At 33.0% G+C, this 19,121-nt stretch overlaps 2 protein-coding genes across 4 annotated transcripts; both read right to left on the reverse strand.

The window, feature by feature from the left end:
* Positions 1-235: 235 nt before the first annotated feature.
* Positions 236-3,913, reverse strand: LOC145599080 (amine oxidase [copper-containing] gamma 1-like). The gene is made up of 5 exons (XM_081655489.1): positions 3,403-3,913; positions 1,818-2,503; positions 1,518-1,631; positions 630-1,177; positions 236-437 (listed from the first exon to the last, which is right to left on the reverse strand). Exons 1-5 carry the CDS (start codon positions 3,911-3,913, stop codon positions 236-238), a joined length of 2,061 nt encoding a protein of 686 aa, XP_081511615.1.
* Positions 3,914-13,434: 9,521 nt separating this feature from the next.
* Positions 13,435-18,208, reverse strand: LOC145598563 (pectin acetylesterase 8-like). 3 transcript variants are annotated; one of them, XM_081654938.1, is made up of 13 exons: positions 17,922-18,208; positions 16,911-17,032; positions 15,957-16,039; positions 15,609-15,738; positions 15,446-15,525; positions 15,267-15,353; positions 15,043-15,167; positions 14,889-14,949; positions 14,729-14,782; positions 14,561-14,638; positions 14,197-14,302; positions 13,961-14,106; positions 13,435-13,850 (listed from the first exon to the last, which is right to left on the reverse strand). In XM_081654938.1, the coding sequence occupies exons 2-13, from the start codon at positions 17,029-17,031 to the stop codon at positions 13,692-13,694; spliced, it is 1,230 nt and encodes a 409-aa protein (XP_081511064.1). In that variant the 5' UTR covers position 17,032; positions 17,922-18,208; the 3' UTR covers positions 13,435-13,691. The 3 variants fall into 3 exon arrangements, with proteins under 3 accessions (XP_081511064.1, XP_081511063.1, XP_081511062.1); XM_081654937.1 differs by having other exon boundaries at positions 17,725-18,208; XM_081654936.1 differs by lacking the exon at positions 17,922-18,208 and adding an exon at positions 16,268-16,389 and having other exon boundaries at positions 16,911-17,022.
* Positions 18,209-19,121: the final 913 nt, after the last annotated feature.

A 19,121-nucleotide genomic window follows, 5' to 3' on the forward strand; every position in this document is an offset into this window, starting at 1 on the left:
AAACACAACTTTAGTCAAAACCTCAATAAAATAATAACCACAATCATATTAAAAAACTTTTAATTACAAAAAACAATAATATCGAGAAACTGTTTATTTATAATCAATCACCCATAGGCGAAACAATGTCACAAATTACAACTTTAATTCAAAACCTTAATAACCACAATCATATTAGTATATTATACATTAATGATCTCTCTTTATTTGATCTTTCTTTATTAAGCTTGATTTGCTAAGTAGCTTGGCAAACAGTTAGATCATTCTCGAAATTTGGTGGAGTTGCTAGTATTGGATTTTTGCTGAAAAAGTTAACAGGTTTTAAATCAAAACCTGAAGTCACTGTTGGCATGACAGGAAAATCCTCTTGACATGGTATGTGATGGAAGCCTAAGACGTACCAAAGTACGATATCCTTATTTTCTATAGGTCTGTCCCTGCAAAACTTGAATAATATTTGCAAAGTAATTAGGAACCGAATGAATATAACTACTTCCTCCGTTAATGGTTATTTGCAACAAAGGAATATTTTATATCTCATAAATAATACCCCTTTGTTGCAAATAACCATTAACGGAGGAAGTATATAAGTTATGTTATATACTTCGTAGATGTTATTGATTACATACCTATTAGACCATGTTGCAAGAGTGTCATCGCCATGGCTTTGCCAAACAAACAACCCACCAGCCCACAACTCGCTTTGGTTATATGGGGTGACCCATATTTGGTTATTGGTGAATGCTGCTCTCTTTTGAGGCGGATCCTCCAAATCAAGCAAGCTTGCTGCATTAGCACCCGGAACTAATTTATACCCAACCGGATTTCCAACTTGTGTCTTCTTATTTGGGTTGACAAAATGAAACTCTGATGGCTCATATAAACTAAGTTTGATTTGCGCATCTTTCTCAGTCTTAACAACATTTTTTGTAACTTTTATGTAACTTTTTCTAGGTGATTTTTCAGGTGAAGTTTCTTGTCTTCGGAGATCCACCTTAACAAATGAGTTATCCGAACCATCCACATCCAAGTCAAGATAAAATGCAACGTAGTGATCATGTATGACTCCAATGGCATTTTCAGTGACTAATGTGCCATAAAGGTCTTCTTCTTTAGGCATCTCCTTCATGTTCTTATATTTTGTTCCTTTCACAATTGCAATACCACTCAATCCAATCTGTTACAAATGACAAGCGTCTGTCTTTACAAATGTCATACCAAAATCTCATTTAATTAAGTATAATAAGTAACCCATCAACAATATAATAAATAGTCATACATACATAAACAAAAATGCATACACACATCATACCTTGTTTTATATAGATATAGTCAAAAAACTTATGTGTTATTATATAATTGAGTTTTTGAATTGGTCATATTGGAATTTTGTTTGAATTTGCTACACCTAAATATTAAAGTTGTAATGTCAAGGCCTCTTATGCTTATCTTATACTCGTAAGATATGATGACAAATACACAATTTATGAGACATTCATAAGAAGTAAAAAACTAACCTCGGTCCTAATTAGCCCATCAGACTGGAATATCCAATCTATGATGTAATCGTAATTACCAATCGTTGATACCATTCTAGCCACCAACTTCACTTTCGGTCTCACCTCACGTACCTACAATCCAATACAATTAGTTGTATACAGGAAATCGTCGCAATACACACGTGTTGTATGCGTTCTAACTATAACGACACAAGTGTCACGATTATATTCTTATTTTTATTAAATCGTAGTAGTAAAATATGTCTAAAGTTACGATTAATAATGGTCGAAATAGTCTAATTCTTGCAATAATATTACCTTATTTTCGACAAAATTACCCTCGGTGTGACGCCATGCAACATCACCACCATAACTCTCAAAAACACAAATTATGTTTGATTGGATATATGGATTCCCATCAGCAACAAACACTCCATCCATATAATGTGCATTTTTAGGGCAATCATTATACGGGTCAAGTGACACTGCTGTCAAACCTAGCCCATATTCGCCCGCATCCAAATACGTCTTAAAATACCATGACTCGGTTGGATCCATATACGGTACAAATAGCTCCGAGACCATTCCTTTGTATAACACACTTCTTAGCTCACCACTATCCGGATCTAGAAACTTGGCTTGGGAAATGACCAACCCGGCTCTTGGGTCGGGTTTGAGGTGAAATTCCCAATTTGCCCATTTGATCAAATGGTCATTTTGGACCGTGAAGCTTGGGCCTTTGGGCTGCTCAATGGATATTGGGTTGATGGGTTTATTAATTTTATTTGAGTTACTTTGTGTTGAAAAACGATAATCAGAGTTAATACCCTTGGGAATTGGAATGTGTTTTTCATGGTCCATAATCTCAATCACTTGGTTAGTGTCCAAATTAACAACTACGGTTAATCCTTCAATTGGCCTCATGTAAAAGTTAACCGTGTTTTCCGTAGAGAAGCATTGTATCTTTATTATCCTCTTATTATCCTCATTTTTTCCGTACCACCCTACACCGAAAAATACATTAAAGTTAGGGATAGCCTTTTCTCAAAACTTCTACGCACTTTTTTATTTTTAAATTTAGCCAACTAGAAGTAATGGTGTAGATGTAATAGTGCAAGTGTTTGGCTTTGATTAAAAAACCTACTATGGAGCATGTATTTTGTTATATTTTTATTTTTTTTGAAACAAACTATGGAGTATGTATAAGTCAAAGTCAATTTATTTTTTGAATATAAGTCAAAGTCAATTTAACTGGATCAATGAAAGCGATAGAAAAAGTCAATGTGGGTTATTTTATTTTTCTTATTTTGAAAAATTGTTTGTTTTTGTTTTTTGCTTACTAATGATACTGACATGCGGTGTACAATACAAGAGAACCTTATTCTATGTGTAACATGTGATTTAAAAATAACATTCAAATCAAATATATATTGCAGTTTAATAATTTCTTGTCACAAGTCAAAAAAAAAAAAAAAAAAAAAAAAAAAAAAAGTAACAAAAGTACTCCGTATTTTAAGTTGCCTTTTTTTTAACATATGGTAATGTCATCACCTATGAAGTTATTGTAAATTTAGTCAAACAACATTGCAATTCGAGATCGAAAATAACTTATGAAGATAATAACATAGATGAAATATGACTGGGTCCTGGATTCGTGTTGCTCTACTGTACGACTATGACTCCAGTCATAGAATAAAAAATGGTAAGAGTACGTATATATACACAAATAGTAAATGTCAAAAGTCTAGTTAAATCTTTTGCATGAGAAGATGACTCCGTAGTATGTTGTTAGATTAATCTAATATATTATGTATACAAAGTTTTTCGAAAGTAATAATAAGTAAGCATAATCTTTTTATTTTAGGGAAATACGTAAGCACATTAGATGTAAAAGAATTCATACCTGGAGACAAAGGTGCACAAACCAAGTCCTTAAAGTCAACCCCGCGGGCAATGATGCTCTTGTTAAACCGAGCACTAGTAAATGGTGCAGTCAAGGCAGCTAACATCTCTAAAGTTGGAACAGGATACCCTGACATTGGGTTAGTCTTAACCTGATCAACCCGACCCAACTTTAGGTCCACGACAAGCATGAAGAATGGCCCATCATCAAAATGTGCAACAACGGAGGCCTTTCTAGGGGACAAAGGATCACCTTGCTTCCAATTAAGTACGTAAGACTTAAGAGGCTCCTCTAGAACCACAGAGTGAAGAGAAAAGGACTTATTAGCCGCATAAGAGGAGAGTATAACTCGTACCCGGTTTATCTCATGGACCGTTAATGGGTCCATTGGATGACGAGCTACATTAGTTGTATGATTGTTAACTTCGGCTTTAGAAATGGTTAAAAGTAAAGAAATTATTAGTAGAGAAAGAATCATAAGGTAGCAATTTTGTGTTTTTAAAGAGGCCATATGGCTCAAACGTTAATATGTATAGCAAGAGAAAAAAGTGTTGACGGTTGATTTGATTTGTATGTATATATATAGTAGCAGAAGGTATTCATGGGCATAGTTTAAGGATTATAAAATGCATAGATTCAACATAATAAGATGAAAAATTGTTGATTATTGTGCCTAAATTATACTCCGTACGAAGTAAAAAAGAAGAGTTAGGGTGAGGCTTTAAGGGAATTATCATAGTTGATAGGTAAATCAAATGTGTGATTATAATCTAGCGGCCATTGATTATCACTTGAGTATAAAAGAACTAAGTTCCAAATCATACATGCATATATTTAACGTTTAACGTCATTTCTAGGACCTTTTTTTTTTTGAATAAAGCTTGACCAACTTGCTTTCACATTATAAATTACATATTATTTAAAATTAATAATAGTAATAATAAGCTATTTGATTTTATTAAAAATAATAATAATAATAATAATAATAATAATAAAACTAAACAATATTAAACTAAAATGATCTAAACTGAACTAAAACTAAAGAAAACTGAACAAAATTAAGCTGAAATTAAATGATCTAAATTGAACTAAAACTTAACTAATTAAATGGCTTGAATTGAAAAGTTCTACTGAATTTGCTTCAAAAAAAAAAAAAAAAATTCTACTGAGAAGTTGAAAAGAACCACCTGAGTGGAAAATTGTAGGATAATTATGTGTGAAATGGGAAATGAACTTTGCCATTATTGTAGGTATAAAGTAGATTTGGGTAGAAAGGAATAAATAGGATAAGAAAGTAAACTAGATAAATTTGAAGCCTATATATTTGCTATTAAATCAAAGCAAATAACAAAATTAATATGAAAAAACCCCGCGAACAACGAATCATCATATCATATAACTAATATATAAAGCTAAACTTTTAGCCAGATCACGAGATAGCGACACTTGACGTTTTATATTATGATATATCGAGAAAAATAGCAATACTGTGAAATTCAACAAGGATGTCAAATATGTGCCTAAGCTAATAAGAAGATATTGATGTTGTCAGATGGTTGAATTAGTCTTATTTAAATCATCAAGCTATTAAAATGAAACTAATGAAAATTGCATAACACTAGAAATAATGGTTCATAGTTCAGAAATACTTCATTTCTTTATCCATAAAAGGGTGAAAACAACACCCTTTTCATTGGAGTCACGACATGTCATTTGCATGAGGGTGCCATTGAAATCCATTAAAGGTAATAATCTCATATGACCCTCACACATGTACAAATATAGAACTCTTTAGTGGTTAAAATAACTTTATCAACCACATTTAAAATATTAATATTATTCAGACCAAAAGATATCAATTTTTGTAAAATTTTCTAACATACAAGTAATATTACTAAATATTATGTCAAAGTATTCTGATAAATGAAAGTTTAATAATAGAGGGTTAATACATAAATAATTTCAAGTAAATTATTAATTCGTAAAAATATTTTACGTAATTTGTTAATTCATAAACAATTTAATGTAATAATTTTTTACATTTACACGAGATGTATTTGGATCCGAGTGTTGTCAAGAGGCTGTCAAACTATCACAAGATCTTGTCCAGAAGGCATGCACGCAGGTCACCTTACTTTACATCTTTATTTAATTCAAAAAATAATAATTTGATGATTGTTTTAGTAGTTTTTTACCAACTTTTTTTACTCTTATCAGTGTTATCAGTGATGCATCAGAAAACAAAGAAGAAGTGGAAGAACAAAAGAATGAGATGCGTCAAAGTGTTGAAGTTGATCCGTATTTGTCTTTTCCAATTTGATGGAAAAGCAGGTAGTTTATATGGAATTAGAATTCCAAATTTTAAGTGTATTTGAAACTTTCCATCGCATTTTCACTTTTTCATTCTTATTTCTTTTGATAAATTTTTTTAACATAGTAAATATTAATGTGCAGATCATCATTTCGTCGGAATATTTGATACATGAGATGCCCCTTCATTATGTATACTCAGGGTTTAAATTGGGTATTGGTGGGAAGTTACCAATTTCTTTAGTGGATTGCACTGCATTTCATAAGGAAAATTGGGAGAAATTGGTATTTTTTGGGTTAAATAGCACTAATATTATAAGTGTGGTTGATATGGCTACTTTTACTATTGGCGATGTCAGCTCAAGCTACTCTACATTTTTTGTGGTTGAATCAGTCCAAATTGTGGAAGCTTATTTTACTTTATTACGTGATAAACGGAGTAAAGATCAAGATTCCAGTTTGAGTGATGAAGAAAGTAAGAAGGTTATAGGTGAATGGTGGAATTTTATCAAATCTGATTTCAAGAAAATATTTCGGTATGTTTTTCTTGTTCTTATTTGAAATTTTGGAAAATATTTTATTGTAACATATATTTTATTGAATAATCTTTTTAATTTAACATATATCCTCAATTCAGCGAGGATCTCTCTTAAAAAGATTAGAAGAAGAAAAGAGGAGAGAGAAAGTGTGTTTGATTTAGAGTTGGAGTAGTGAGAGGAATAGAGAGAGAGAGAGTGAGAGTGAGAGTGAGGTTATTCCTTCAAAACCCAAAAAATTGAAATAAAGGAGAGAGAAAGTGTATGATTTTGTTGGAGTAGTTAAGAGGAAGAGAGAGTGAGTGCGGGAGAAAGATGAATGAGAAAAAGGACGAAATAACATACATGTATTTAAAAATAACATATATATAATTTGAAGTAACAAAGAGTTAACATCAAAATAACATGAGTTTTATCAAAATAACAATAGTTCTCATTAAAAGAATTAGAATCAGAATACAAAAAGATAACATATTCTCATGAACAAGAAGCAGCACAACATGTTATGATTATACATAAGACTTTTTTTTTAATTGAAAACTATCATAATTCAAAGAAACCGCCATAAACAACATAGGTAAACAAGACCCACTTAAATCTACCTAAAGCTAGTATCATTACAATGGATTACGTGTAAAAAGGTTTGAAAAAATAGGTGACTATATAAAAGGAAGCTGTCACCGAATCTTACAAAGCTAGTAATGGGGTGACAGCTCAACATTTTCACGGTCTCTGACTTCCATATCTGCATGGTAAAATCAGCTTTTAATTCTCTTTTCACGATCCTCTCGCGCCCGATCGGGCAGAATTCCAGCCCTTTTTGCTTCCTATTAATTGAGCTTTTTCCATTTAAACCAAGGTTCTTCTTTCAACCTTTTTACCAAGGTTAACTAGTGTGTAACCCGAGCAATGCTCTGGGTTATTTTTTTTAACACTTGTAATGAATAGATAGGTTCATTTTTTTCTTATTTATTTATTTATTCAATATTTGTTTATAAATTATAATAGTTTCCCATTAAATCTTTGAATAAATTATTTATGAAACAACTATGGACTAATTATACAAACATGTTCTTGTGAAAAATTATATAGACATGTCCTTTGTATATAATTTATAAAATGATGAAAATAAAGACATAATTAATAAATAACTAAAATTTATAATGATAGTTAATTTTTCTTGCTTGTATGTATTATCTCGATGATCATGATTAGCAAATAATAGGATCGATTTTTTATTTTTTTTAAAGAATTGCAGTTATTAAATGTTTAGATCTTCATCCAATCCATATACTTATATATTTATGAGTCGATTATTGAAAACATGATTACTGTATGGATGAGATGGTAAAACATCTAATACATATTTTTGTGGTTCTAAGTTCGAATCTCATAATAGACATTTTTATTAGAATATGTTCATAGTTAAAAGATGATATGGCGAGGGTGCCACGTGGCACATAAACCTTATTAGGAACGCTTTTTAATATATACGTATAGATTACTCTAATTATTTGCTTTGATAATCTTATTTAATTTATTTGACAACACTATTGCCTAAGTAAATTAATTATTATTCCCACAAAAAAAAAAAAAGTGTAAATTAATTATTAACTTGTAATTTGTCTAAATTCTCAAAATTATTTAACAATCCCTAATCTACATGATTACGGATTGTCTTATCTTCGTCATAGTGCTAAATAAATGATGCAAATTTTTAGGATATCATGTCTATATACATGTAGGTGGTATGGATATTGACAGGCTAAAGCCGTATCACCTAATCAAAAGTATTACTTAAATCCTCTAACTAAAGTAGATAGGGAAGTAGGGTCGAATCCACAGGGAAACTGGTCTTTCTACTCCTAATTAATTAATATAATCTAAATTATTAAGGTAACCAAATTGTTGTGTTTAATATGAAATTATACTACGGAGATTAAGTTTAGGGAGAAAATCAATAATAAGAAGGCCTAGGGTCACAGGTTCACCAATAATTAATATTCCGGGATAAAGTATAACAATCAATAATCAACATTGCACAAATAACATGATTAACAGGCTCTCGCAATTTATTAATCAACATAGATCTAACAGGCTCTCGCAATTTACTAGATCTAAGTTCCTATTGAAAATAGCCTTTAATATCAAATTAACATCTGCTCGATTCATCAATTCAATATTGCTAAACATTTACAATCAAATCACATCTGCTCGATTCATAATATAATTGTAAAGAATTAAAACAATTCAATAAGAAATTATCATGCAATATCAATAATCATAACAGTCAATCATCAATGCATCAATTAACCAGATCATAAAGGGCTTTCGCTACGTATTACAATCACATAATTAATCTATCGGTATTAAATCTCATCTCTCGAATCTCGACTTAACCATTTATAAATTAACCTGCCTATTGAAACTAAGCCTAAACATTAATTCTCATCTCTCGAATCTCGAATTAATATTGCTAAACTCATACGAATTAAATCTGGCCAAATCTAACCGCATAGCATTAAATCAATCAATAGGAAATTAATATCAAGCATTGACGATTAACAATAATAAATTACCCCTTCATATTATTTATGGATCTCCACAAACCCTAGAAAGAAAACTAATCACACATAATTAAAACTAAACTAAACAAAGCAATTAAACAAGTCATAGTGAAAGAAATAAATAACAGAGATTAAGGGAAAAGAAATCGTTACCAAAGTTAAAGGGAACAAGAGTTGTAGAGAGAGAAACTAATACTAAAAGTTTAAGAGGAGAGAGAAAGAGAGTAAAAGTTAAGGGGAGGGAGAAAAGAATAGCCCCCTCAATTCGCTTAACATAAGCGTATTTATACTAAGCTAGAAAATCCTAAGTTAAAACAAATTAAACGACGCTTAAAACGTCCTCCAGAAACACGCGCCCGATCGGGCGAGGCACCGCCCGATCGGGCGCGCCTTTTTGATCGGGCGAAGGGCTAATGCGATATAAGTCTTCTTTGCCCGATCGGGCGCGCCATCGGGCGGACACCCTTGGGCCGCTTGGACTCCTCGTTTGGGCTCGTAACTTGGCCCAAACCAAATATCCTCTTTGGGGCTTAAGTCATTCGGTCCAAATGCCTCGTATTCACACAAGTCGAGCTCTTATTCACCGGCTTGATTACTCTAACCGATCTTGGGCTAAGAAAGATGGTCGTGCTCCTCCAATGCTCGTAGTTGCTCCATAAAATCCCGGGAAAATGCTCCAAAGGTGCAATTCCCTACAAAACTCAACCAAAACTACGAAAACACTAGAAAACACATATTAGTAATAAAAGTGGCTCTAAAGAGCAAAAAACACTACTAATTATGACCAAGGGACGGGGGTAAAATACTATATAAAATAGACATATCAGATATCCAGATCTATTTATCACATTTACATGAAACCCAAAGTGATCAGAAAACACTAGAATTGTTCAAAATATAGGGCTTAGACCATATGATAGGTCACACATCCTATGTAGGTATTTAAAATATTATAATATGAGGCATGTAAGTGTATATGTACCACCCTACAAGAAAAACTTTAATTTTCATTTTAAATATAGACTTTGGTACTAATTTTATATGTGTATAGCCAACCATCATAGGGTTATTCGGTTAGTATTATAGGGGTTACCTAGTTAGTGTTATAGTTGTTACTTTGTTAGTGTTGTAATTTGTTATTTAATTGGAAAGAAAATAGAGTGGAATTAGGAAGAGGGGTGTGATTAGAAAAATAGGGGGCACGTGACACGCACATGTGATTAGAAAAATAGCGCCGGGATATCATTTTCAGCCATCCAGAGCTCCACGTTAGCAGCTACCAATATTTGATTATGAGAGTTAGTTATGAAGTTTGCCAGCTCAACTTTCTGTTACTTCATTTATTACTAGATTCCTTTAGTTGTTATAGCTAATTAATTCTTGTATAAATACTCTTCTGTAATCTCTTACGTGGCTTTTGGTTAGAAGTAAGAGGGATAAGAATGGAGGATAAAGATAGAGGATTGATAGGTGGGACAAGGATAAAGAAATTAGGGATATATAATAAATTTTTAAAAATACCCTTTCTAACTTCTACCCTTCTCTTTACTTTTTCAATTTCATTAAGGGTAATTTAGTCTTTTAAAACCCATTTTAATCCCTTCCCCCTTATATGGGATATAAGTGGGTGATTTAATCCCTATCCCTAACTCCCTTATAATCCCCATGACCCTATATATTTAGGCTATTTTTTAATTTTGTCCCACCCCTTTTATCCTCCCTCATAAACAAACACCCTCTTTCTTCATTACTCTAATAAAAAAACCCTAATTCTTCCTCATTTTCTCTCTCTAGAAAGTTCTTAATTCTTCTCTGTTTTTCCGCCATTGTTGGATCTTAAGCTCGAGGTCGAAGATCTTAACATGGTATCAGAGCCGATCAAGTTTTCGATCGTTTGTTTCTAATTGTTGCGCTTCGTTTGCGTTTGTTCGTTGTTCGATTGTTCGCTCAAAGTTCTTCGTTGCTCGATTTCTGGTTTCTCCAGTTTTTTGGTTAGTTCTTTGTTCTTAATCTCAGATTCTTTTGTTCATCGTGTTGCTGCTATTCTTTGCGCTTCAATTTAAGGTCTCCTGAGTTTCTTGCGTAGTTTTTCTGTTGATTTCTTATTTTTCAATTGTTAAAATCTCAAAAACAATAGAAGGTGTAATAGTATGAATGTATGATAATTTCGTGGATTTTAGGTGTACTTCTAGGAGTGTTCTCTATTTTAATTCAGCTAGGGAAATTTGGCAGAATCTTGAGGAGAGGTATGGAGCTTCTTCTGGAACTGTTCTTTTTGCTTTAGAGCAGGCTATTACTGAGATTAAGCAAGGTTCAGATGATATCTCAACATCAATTTCACAATCTAGGGTTTATCTTTCATCTAATTTAATTTAATCGTAGGAATCTGAATTAGATATTAAGATTATGAAAGATCATAACCAGCGATTATGTTGCTAGAATTTTGATAATGGAATCACATATCCCTATGAATTTAGACCTGGGCTAAGGTTACTTTTAATCAATTATCAATTTGCTCTTGTGTATTTCATTATATCTAATCAATTTTATTTATTTATTACGATGTTTGTTGGTGACTGGAATTCTGATTCAAACTGTGGTGTTTCATTACTATAACAGCAGGAGCGCTCGAATTATTCATCATGAAAGAAAATTGTTGTAATGATTCTAAGGAGCAGAAACAACAGCTTATTTTAGCCCATCTTGTGGTGGTAGAAAGGAAATCAGAATTTTATGTATTGGATTTGGTAACAGAGAGTAACAAAAACCCCTGTTGCTGTTTTGTTGAATCAAGGTGCAGCCGGTGCTTACACTGTTTTGTTAGGATCCTTGATCTTTGTTCTTGGTGGCCAGTCTTTAGAGAGTAGGATCATTCCTGAGTTTATTGTTGGTGATCACCATATTCACTTGGGCGCATCCTGTGCCGAGTTGTTCATACCCCAGGATGGTAATATACAAACAACTGATCCAGACACTAACATTGATGCTGATGCTGATGCTGATGCTGATGCTGATGCTGTTGCTCGTAAAGGCGGATTGTTTTTAGAGTCTACTAGGTTTCAAGCTGCTCCTCCTTTGCTGCATCCTCGCTTTGCTCCATGTTGTGCTGTGCTTGAGGGTAAAATTTATACCTTTACTGAATCAGGAGTAGGGCTTCTTGTACAGGTGTTTGATCCTCGAGTTGGAGAGTGGAAGGACGACTTGCCTTTCCTACCATCCTCTGTTAGACATTACCTTCTTCAGCGTGCTGTTGACTACCTAGACGTGTCTGATCCTATCATTCCTGATGAAAAGAATCATAGGCTTATTATGCATGTCAAGTGTATTTCTGCACTCTTTGCCTTTTATCCTGCTACTGCTACTTGGGAATGTCTCGCACATGATTTCTGCCCCTGGCCTCAGGCCACCACCTTGCTCGACGATGTTATTTATTTTCATATGCAGAAAAAACCTGATTGCCTTTCTGCCTATGATCTGTCCAGCAAAACTTGGTTGAAGGTCGCGTACTCTGAGAATTTTCCTGCCCCCTATTGCATTGCTGAATTCCTTAACATGCTTCATTTGGGCAACAATGTTTTGTGCTTGGCTAACTCCTGTACTTGTAAAGAGGACAATCAACCACTCAAGACCAATCTTCAGTTCATTCTATTCAGAGTCCAGCGTACTTCTCCTGAAGAGGTGCTCGTTACTCTCGTTGGTGGCAAGTGCTTTACCTTTGATGGCGAAATCATAGCCAAACATTACATCCTTCTTTAGCTGTTTTTTCTATACCACCAAACAACTACTACTATATATTGATATCTGTTTTTGGTTCTATCAGCATCTGTCAATGGAAACAGAATTGAAACACCGGCTTATTCAGTGTTGCTTTTGTGTATTTACTCCTCGATTACTCAAGTAGTCTAAAATTACTGTCTAGTACAAGACGGAATTATGTAAGTCAGGTAATCCCAGTAAGATACCATGACTTTCCTTGTGTACTGAGAAGTCTAAACTGCAGTAGTTTGACAAAAATTAATAATAGTGCACTCAGTTTTAAAATTGTTGTTGATAATTGCATGTAATCTTGTTGTTCTACAACCTTTTTTTTGTTCAGTGGTCGGATTATAATGTTATAATACAACTAAAAAAATGAAATTATATTATCAGCAAAAACGGTATCACTAGCCGTATCATTTACAAACCCAAATAGAAACTTCCATCTAAAAAATGGTTACATAGCCATATAAACATAGAACAAGTAGTAGTTTCTCGAGCAACATATATCTCCATCAATTTTCACCTTCACCCTGTGCATGTTTATGTGATGTCAAGCTTCAAATCAAAGCTTAAATAGTGTACCAACATAATCTACCATGGATGTAAAATACTCTGATCTTTCGTCTAGGATAATGGTCACATGTACTTTATATTGGTTAGTTTGTCGCGTTATGTTGTAAGGCTTTATATAAATGTATTCGGTATTATTTTTTCTATTATATGCTTTCTAAAGTAATCTATTACAAATGGTAATTTGTAAATCATGGCATCCTTTATTATTCAAAGAGTTAGGGAGTATATATAAATAAAAAAAGATTGTCCTTGACCATCAAAATTCACACAGAAATGATTGTTCTTGTATTATTAAGCTTCTGTAAAATGGGTGTATAAATAGTATAAAAATGTATAATGAATGATTATTACATATTTTCATTAATAAAGAAAAAAAATGCCACAAAATTTCTTGGCAAACAATGAATTGTGTTTAAAAATATATTTTCTTTGTGCCTATATTATACTTTTCCTTCAATTGAAGAAATGAATTTCCTATATATTGATCCAATTCTTACCACCTAGTAGGAAATAATATGAATGTGTTATAGCTGGGTAGAAATAACTATACTTTTTGTTGTTGTTGTTGATGATGATGGTGATGATGTGGTTCGTCTGGCTCAAAAATCCGATCATGGCAACTATGATCACAAGGGTATGGACAGTCTATCATCTGAAGCCGTCTCCTGTCGTAAAACCAGTCTGCAACTGCTTTTGCTATTCTCTGCAAAGCATAATTGACATAAGACTAATTTCAGTTCCCTGTTTTGTAGTTCTTCATTATGTAGGAAATAACAGTTGGATTAACAAAAGAATAAACCACTGAGTTTATACCGTTTTGTGCAAAGCAGGGGAGTCATGACTAAACCATGTTTCCTGCAATTCTGTCTGGCAGTGGGCGTAACAAGAATTTATGAACAATCCTCTAGATGGTGACTTTCCCAGTTTACTCAGAGCAGTTAAGAACTCGGACCTGAAATCTGATGAAAAAAGTAATAATGTCACAAGATTGTACTGGGGTAATAGATGATTCAATCAAAGGAAGTTCAGTATTGTTGAATTATGTGAACCTTGCATGACAGTAAGCTGATTGGTTGAGCAATTCTTTATGTCAATCTTGCAGTCAGACCAGAAGCCTTGAGGATCAGCTACAACGGGTGCCAAAATGTTCTTTATCTGAACACAATAGAGCCACTTCAATCAGTCAAGGTCGGAATTTTTACTATTATACAAGTGAAACCAGATGATTCTATTTCTTAACTTCTAATTACCAAATGAGGCTATGATCATACGGCATGTAAAAAGGTTAAAGTTTGCGATAATCAAAGAGGACAGGCAAGTACAAGATTGATATCACAAGTTCACAACAGTTAAGACATTTTTTTTAGGCAGTTTTGAGTTCTAGATTAGAGAAAGATACAAGTATCAACTAACCTGCCATCTATCATATGCTGCATTTAGTATAAAGAGTGGAGTCTTGATCTTTTTCGCCATGTATTGTGGGAAGAAGCACTGAAACATCAATTCCATGCATCAAAAAAGACTGAAGAAGCGAAGCAATCATGGCTTGAAGACTAGAGGTAACCAAAAACCTGAACTTACCAAATCAGGTCTTAAAGTCCTGGTGCAAGATGCAGGCAAAGTCCTAGCTGAACCCTGCTTATATATGTAGACAGTCAGAACTCAGAATAAAAGGCTGAAATAATGCACAGCTAACATTGAGAAGGTAAATTCTTAATAAAGTAAGAAAGTAGTAGTGTACATGTAATTTGACTATTTGATCAAAATATGAAGCGATGTGTGATGCTCCAGAGACATCTTTTCTGTTACATCAAACACGGAGGGTGTCAGCGAAAACAACCAGAATGCAGGACATGAAGAGAAAAACAGCTTTTGTAAAGGCAGTTATTGCTTACACATTGATAAAATAGCCAGCATCTGAGAGACACTTTACCCTAGCACTGACAGGGAGATGAGCTCGAAAGCTATCACAATGTAAAATGGAAGTCAATCCACCAGCTGAACACCCAGAAAGAATAGCCTAATGCAGCAACCTTTTTCAGCAGTCACGACAAACAGGTGTATGTAACGCAAATGAAGCAGGGAAAACACTTAAGCTTAACCATACATAAAGACGTACATTTTTAGCATTTTTCATTCCCTTCAATAATAAATCCTCAATGACAGCATGCCAGATTCTAGCTCCGCGAAAGTGAAGCTTAGTAATCTACAACCAAAAGAAATTAGAAAGGGAATTCATCAACAAATTCATGTAGAAATGAAAGCATTAACCATAGATATGTTAGGTTATAAATTTACAGAATTGACAGCTTCGACGTCTCCTGTAAATGAGGCACCATCACAGTATCGAATTTTAACTCTGTTCCAATTATAAAAATCTGAAAAATAAACAATTTTTGAGTAAGTTCAAGCTTTGAACAAAATTATAGACTATAATTCATTACATGAGAATTGGTGAAACCTAGATTAAGCATTGGATTATTGCCCAAAATTCCAGAAAATGCAAGCTGCTTTTCCATTTTCCAGGATGAACCCAAATGAGAGTACTTTCGTTCGAGGCATGTTGTGATATTGTTACACCAACCTCCTCCCTGAATAAGCAAATACAAAGCTGATAAATCATGCAAACAAATCCATCCTATAAAAACAAGGTGTTCTTGTTTTAACAACACACATTTTATCTCAATATTATTTACTAAGCCTAGAAAATCATAATATAACCTCATTAAAATGTGTTTTCTAGAGTTGAATTCATTGAAAATGCTAAACATGTTATCAGGAAAACTCATTAATATATAGTAGGACTAACCTCAACATGAACCAACCAATTATTAACCCCAGATCCATGTCCTCTATCTAGGTGGTATGCAGGGGCACTACCATCTAAACAAACTGCATAACATTACATTTAACAAATAAATTAGATTGTACAACCATAACAACAAGGAATAATAATAGCCACCTAATATTAAACTTGTTAATGCAGCATTTAACAATTTGTCTGCCTCCAATGAATGTAATCAAATTATACTTAAGAGAGTATGACAATTAATTCCGAACAAAGGGTGTGACACGTAACACGTACTAACACAAGTACACAACTTGTACCATGCTACTCACCAGCTCCTTTAGCCACTGCACTTCTGACTTTTGTAATTCCAACATATAAGCTTTCTGTTTTCAGAAATACACCCATGAATATTAAAAGCTTCATCCATTGTTGGATTGTTCTGAAGGTCATTCTGCACAATTAAAAATAGACATTGCCAGATTAATATAACTATAAAATAAAATAATTTTTTTTTTTTTAAAAAAAAAAGGCTTCTCCCAGAAAAGGGAATACTAAGGGATATGACTTGCAACAGTAGCACTGACAAAATCAATATTTCACATAATCAATGTGGCATTGAAATTCCTTAATTTCCACACTGTCAGTAACTAACATCATGACATATAACTTGAATACATAGTAACAAAATGACAGAGGTGATCATGGGTCAAGTCGGACTTTCTTAAAAAAAAGCTCGTCAAGGGGCCAAGTGGTCAGCTAGGTTGGGACAATCTCCGAACCAGAATTTGTACCCAAACCCGCTATAGCTGGGCTGATTCGGCCACGAGTCTACCAATAAAATAGCCTAAAATGTACATAACCCATTCCCATCGACAAAGTAAAGAAATTATGAAGAAGACAAATCAAAACATTCCAATAGGGTGTGGCACGTAACATGTAACACAACTTGTACCATGCTACTCAGTTACTCACCAGCTCCTTTAGCCACTGCACTTCTGACTTTTGTAATTCCAACATATAAACTTTCTGTTTTTAGTAAGACACCCATGAACATTAGAAGCTTCATCCATTGTTGGATTGTTCTGAAGGTCATTCTGCACATTAAAAAATAGACATTGCCAGATTAATATAATTATAAAATAAAATAAATTTTTAAAAAGTAGGCTATTCCCAGAAAAAGGGATATAACTTGCTACAGTAGCACTGACAAAATCAATGTGGTATGAAAATTCCTTGATTTCCACACTGTCAGTAACTAACATAATGACATATAACTTGAATAGCTAGTAACAATAAAAAAAATAGAGGTGATCATGGGTCAAGTCGAACTTTCTTAAAAACAAAAGCTCGTCAAAGGGCTAACTGGTCGGCTAGGCTGGGCCTATCTCCGACCAGAAAATCTACCCAAACCCGCTATAGTTGGGTTGATTCGGCCTCGAGTCTACCACTAAAATAGGCTAAAATGTACATAACCCATACCCATCGACAAAGTAAAGAAATTAAGAAGAAGACAAATCAAAACATTCATCACTGAACCACAAAACAGAACCAACAAACCCATTTTAAAGAATTTGGTTGTTTTCACATGAACTCAATATTCTTTACCAATTCTGTAATTTACCTAAACCCAATATCTTCCAAAATCCAACATTATAAAACCCAGAAATTTCCCACAAAAAAACTACAAATATACTAATAACAACAAAGGAAAGATTGAAACTTTATGGTAAAAGACAGAAGATATGACAGTATATAGATGATTAGTATATAGTAATGATAAATATACCTTGAATATTGAAAAAAAATAAAAAAAACAGAGGAAAAATAATTACAAAAATAATAATTGTGATTACCAAAAGGGTAAATAAGAATGAAAAAAGTTAAGTATATATAATGAAGTTGGAAGCGGCGGAAGCTTAGGCAATAAGCCAATTCCAATAGGAGAGAGAAAGAGAAAGAGAGAGAAAGAGAAAGATGGTGTACCAAAATAAGAAAGAGACATTGTATTAGAAATGGAATCAGTGCAACACTTTTTCTTTATTTTTCCTTTGTAAGGTTGAAACGTAAGACGATTACATGAGTATACTTTGGGTTTGAATTTTGGTGCAAAAGTGCTTAACCCTATGTTATAGACATTTATTCCTTCTTCAATGGGAAGGGAATATTAGCCCCCGTCAAACAATTAAGTGAGGTCGGGTCAATTTAGGTTTATTTTAAAGTTATAATTATTGTGTATATACTAGTCGAAATGTGAACTGGGTTTTTTTCGAATCATATTAGGTCGGGTGGATCAGGTAAGCTTTTGACATATCTCTACACATGTGCCTAACTAATGGATTTTTTTTTTTTATTCTTTTCCTTTTACTATGGTTGTGGTATAAGACTATAAGCTGCTCTTATTTTATACATTAGCGTATATTCTATAACTAATAATTAAGTAGTACTTTTTTTTTTTTGACAAGATTAAGTAGTACTTAGTTTAGTGACAAAGATCGTATCAGATCAGTAGCTATTAGCAAAGTTAGATTTATGTAGATTCGAAATCAATGAGTACACAAAAAGAATGTTGGAGCAATCCATACGTGTAAGTTATGAGATACATCACTTGAAATAATATTTTATTTTTCTTATTTAATACACCGATAGTTGATTTGTATAAGAGAAAATTATCAATTGGATTAGAAGTAATGGATTAATTCCCTTTTTTTTTAATGGTTAAATCTTGCCAAGACGACAACACATATTAACGAGGTGAGAAAATCTATTATCCAATTCAATTTTCAAATTCAGATAAGATATCTCATTTTTCGGGATATATTTTTTTTAATCTTTACAAAGATTAAGATAATAATTGACTTATCACTGAGAGATTCTTGGTGTTTTCCACCAACAATTATAGCTATAATTAGTTATTCTGGTCAAACTCAAAAGGTATAGTGTTTGTTTATAATCCCACAATATAAGCAAGATAAACAACAATACAACAAAGTGGATCAAATAGTATTAGATCGATAATTATGAATTTTCAATTTGTTAAATGGTGATTATGCCTTTTGACATTATAGCACCCAACAAAATTAACAAAACATGCATGGAAGCGAAGCACCAATAAATGCGTGATATATGGGCATATTGGAAAGAAAATATGATATCTGCCAGTTGGTTCACCAAGTTTTATATGAC

This window comes from Chenopodium album, chromosome 20 (genome assembly GCF_948465745.1).
Source record: "Chenopodium album chromosome 20, dcCheAlbu1.1, whole genome shotgun sequence".
Taxonomy (NCBI): Eukaryota; Viridiplantae; Streptophyta; class Magnoliopsida; order Caryophyllales; family Amaranthaceae; genus Chenopodium; species Chenopodium album.

Excerpts from the sequence above, each read along its gene's own strand:
- LOC145598563 (XM_081654938.1), bottom strand. The coding sequence starts at position 17,031 with ATGACCTTCAGAACAATCCAACAATGGATGAAGCTTCTAATGTTCATG. Across the intron at positions 15,168-15,266 it reads GAATGAAAAATGCTAAAAAT|GCTATTCTTTCTGGGTGTTC; the intron begins GTACGTCTTTAT and ends TTGCTGCATTAG. Across the intron at positions 14,783-14,888 it reads ATCAAATAGTCAAATTACAT|GGTTCAGCTAGGACTTTGCC; the intron begins GTACACTACTAC and ends ATATATAAGCAG.
- LOC145599080 (XM_081655489.1), bottom strand. The coding sequence starts at position 3,913 with ATGGCCTCTTTAAAAACACAAAATTGCTACCTTATGATTCTTTCTCTA. Across the intron at positions 1,632-1,817 it reads GTAATTTTGTCGAAAATAAG|GTACGTGAGGTGAGACCGAA; the intron begins GTAATATTATTG and ends ATTGGATTGTAG. Across the intron at positions 1,178-1,517 it reads ATGGGCTAATTAGGACCGAG|ATTGGATTGAGTGGTATTGC; the intron begins GTTAGTTTTTTA and ends CATTTGTAACAG.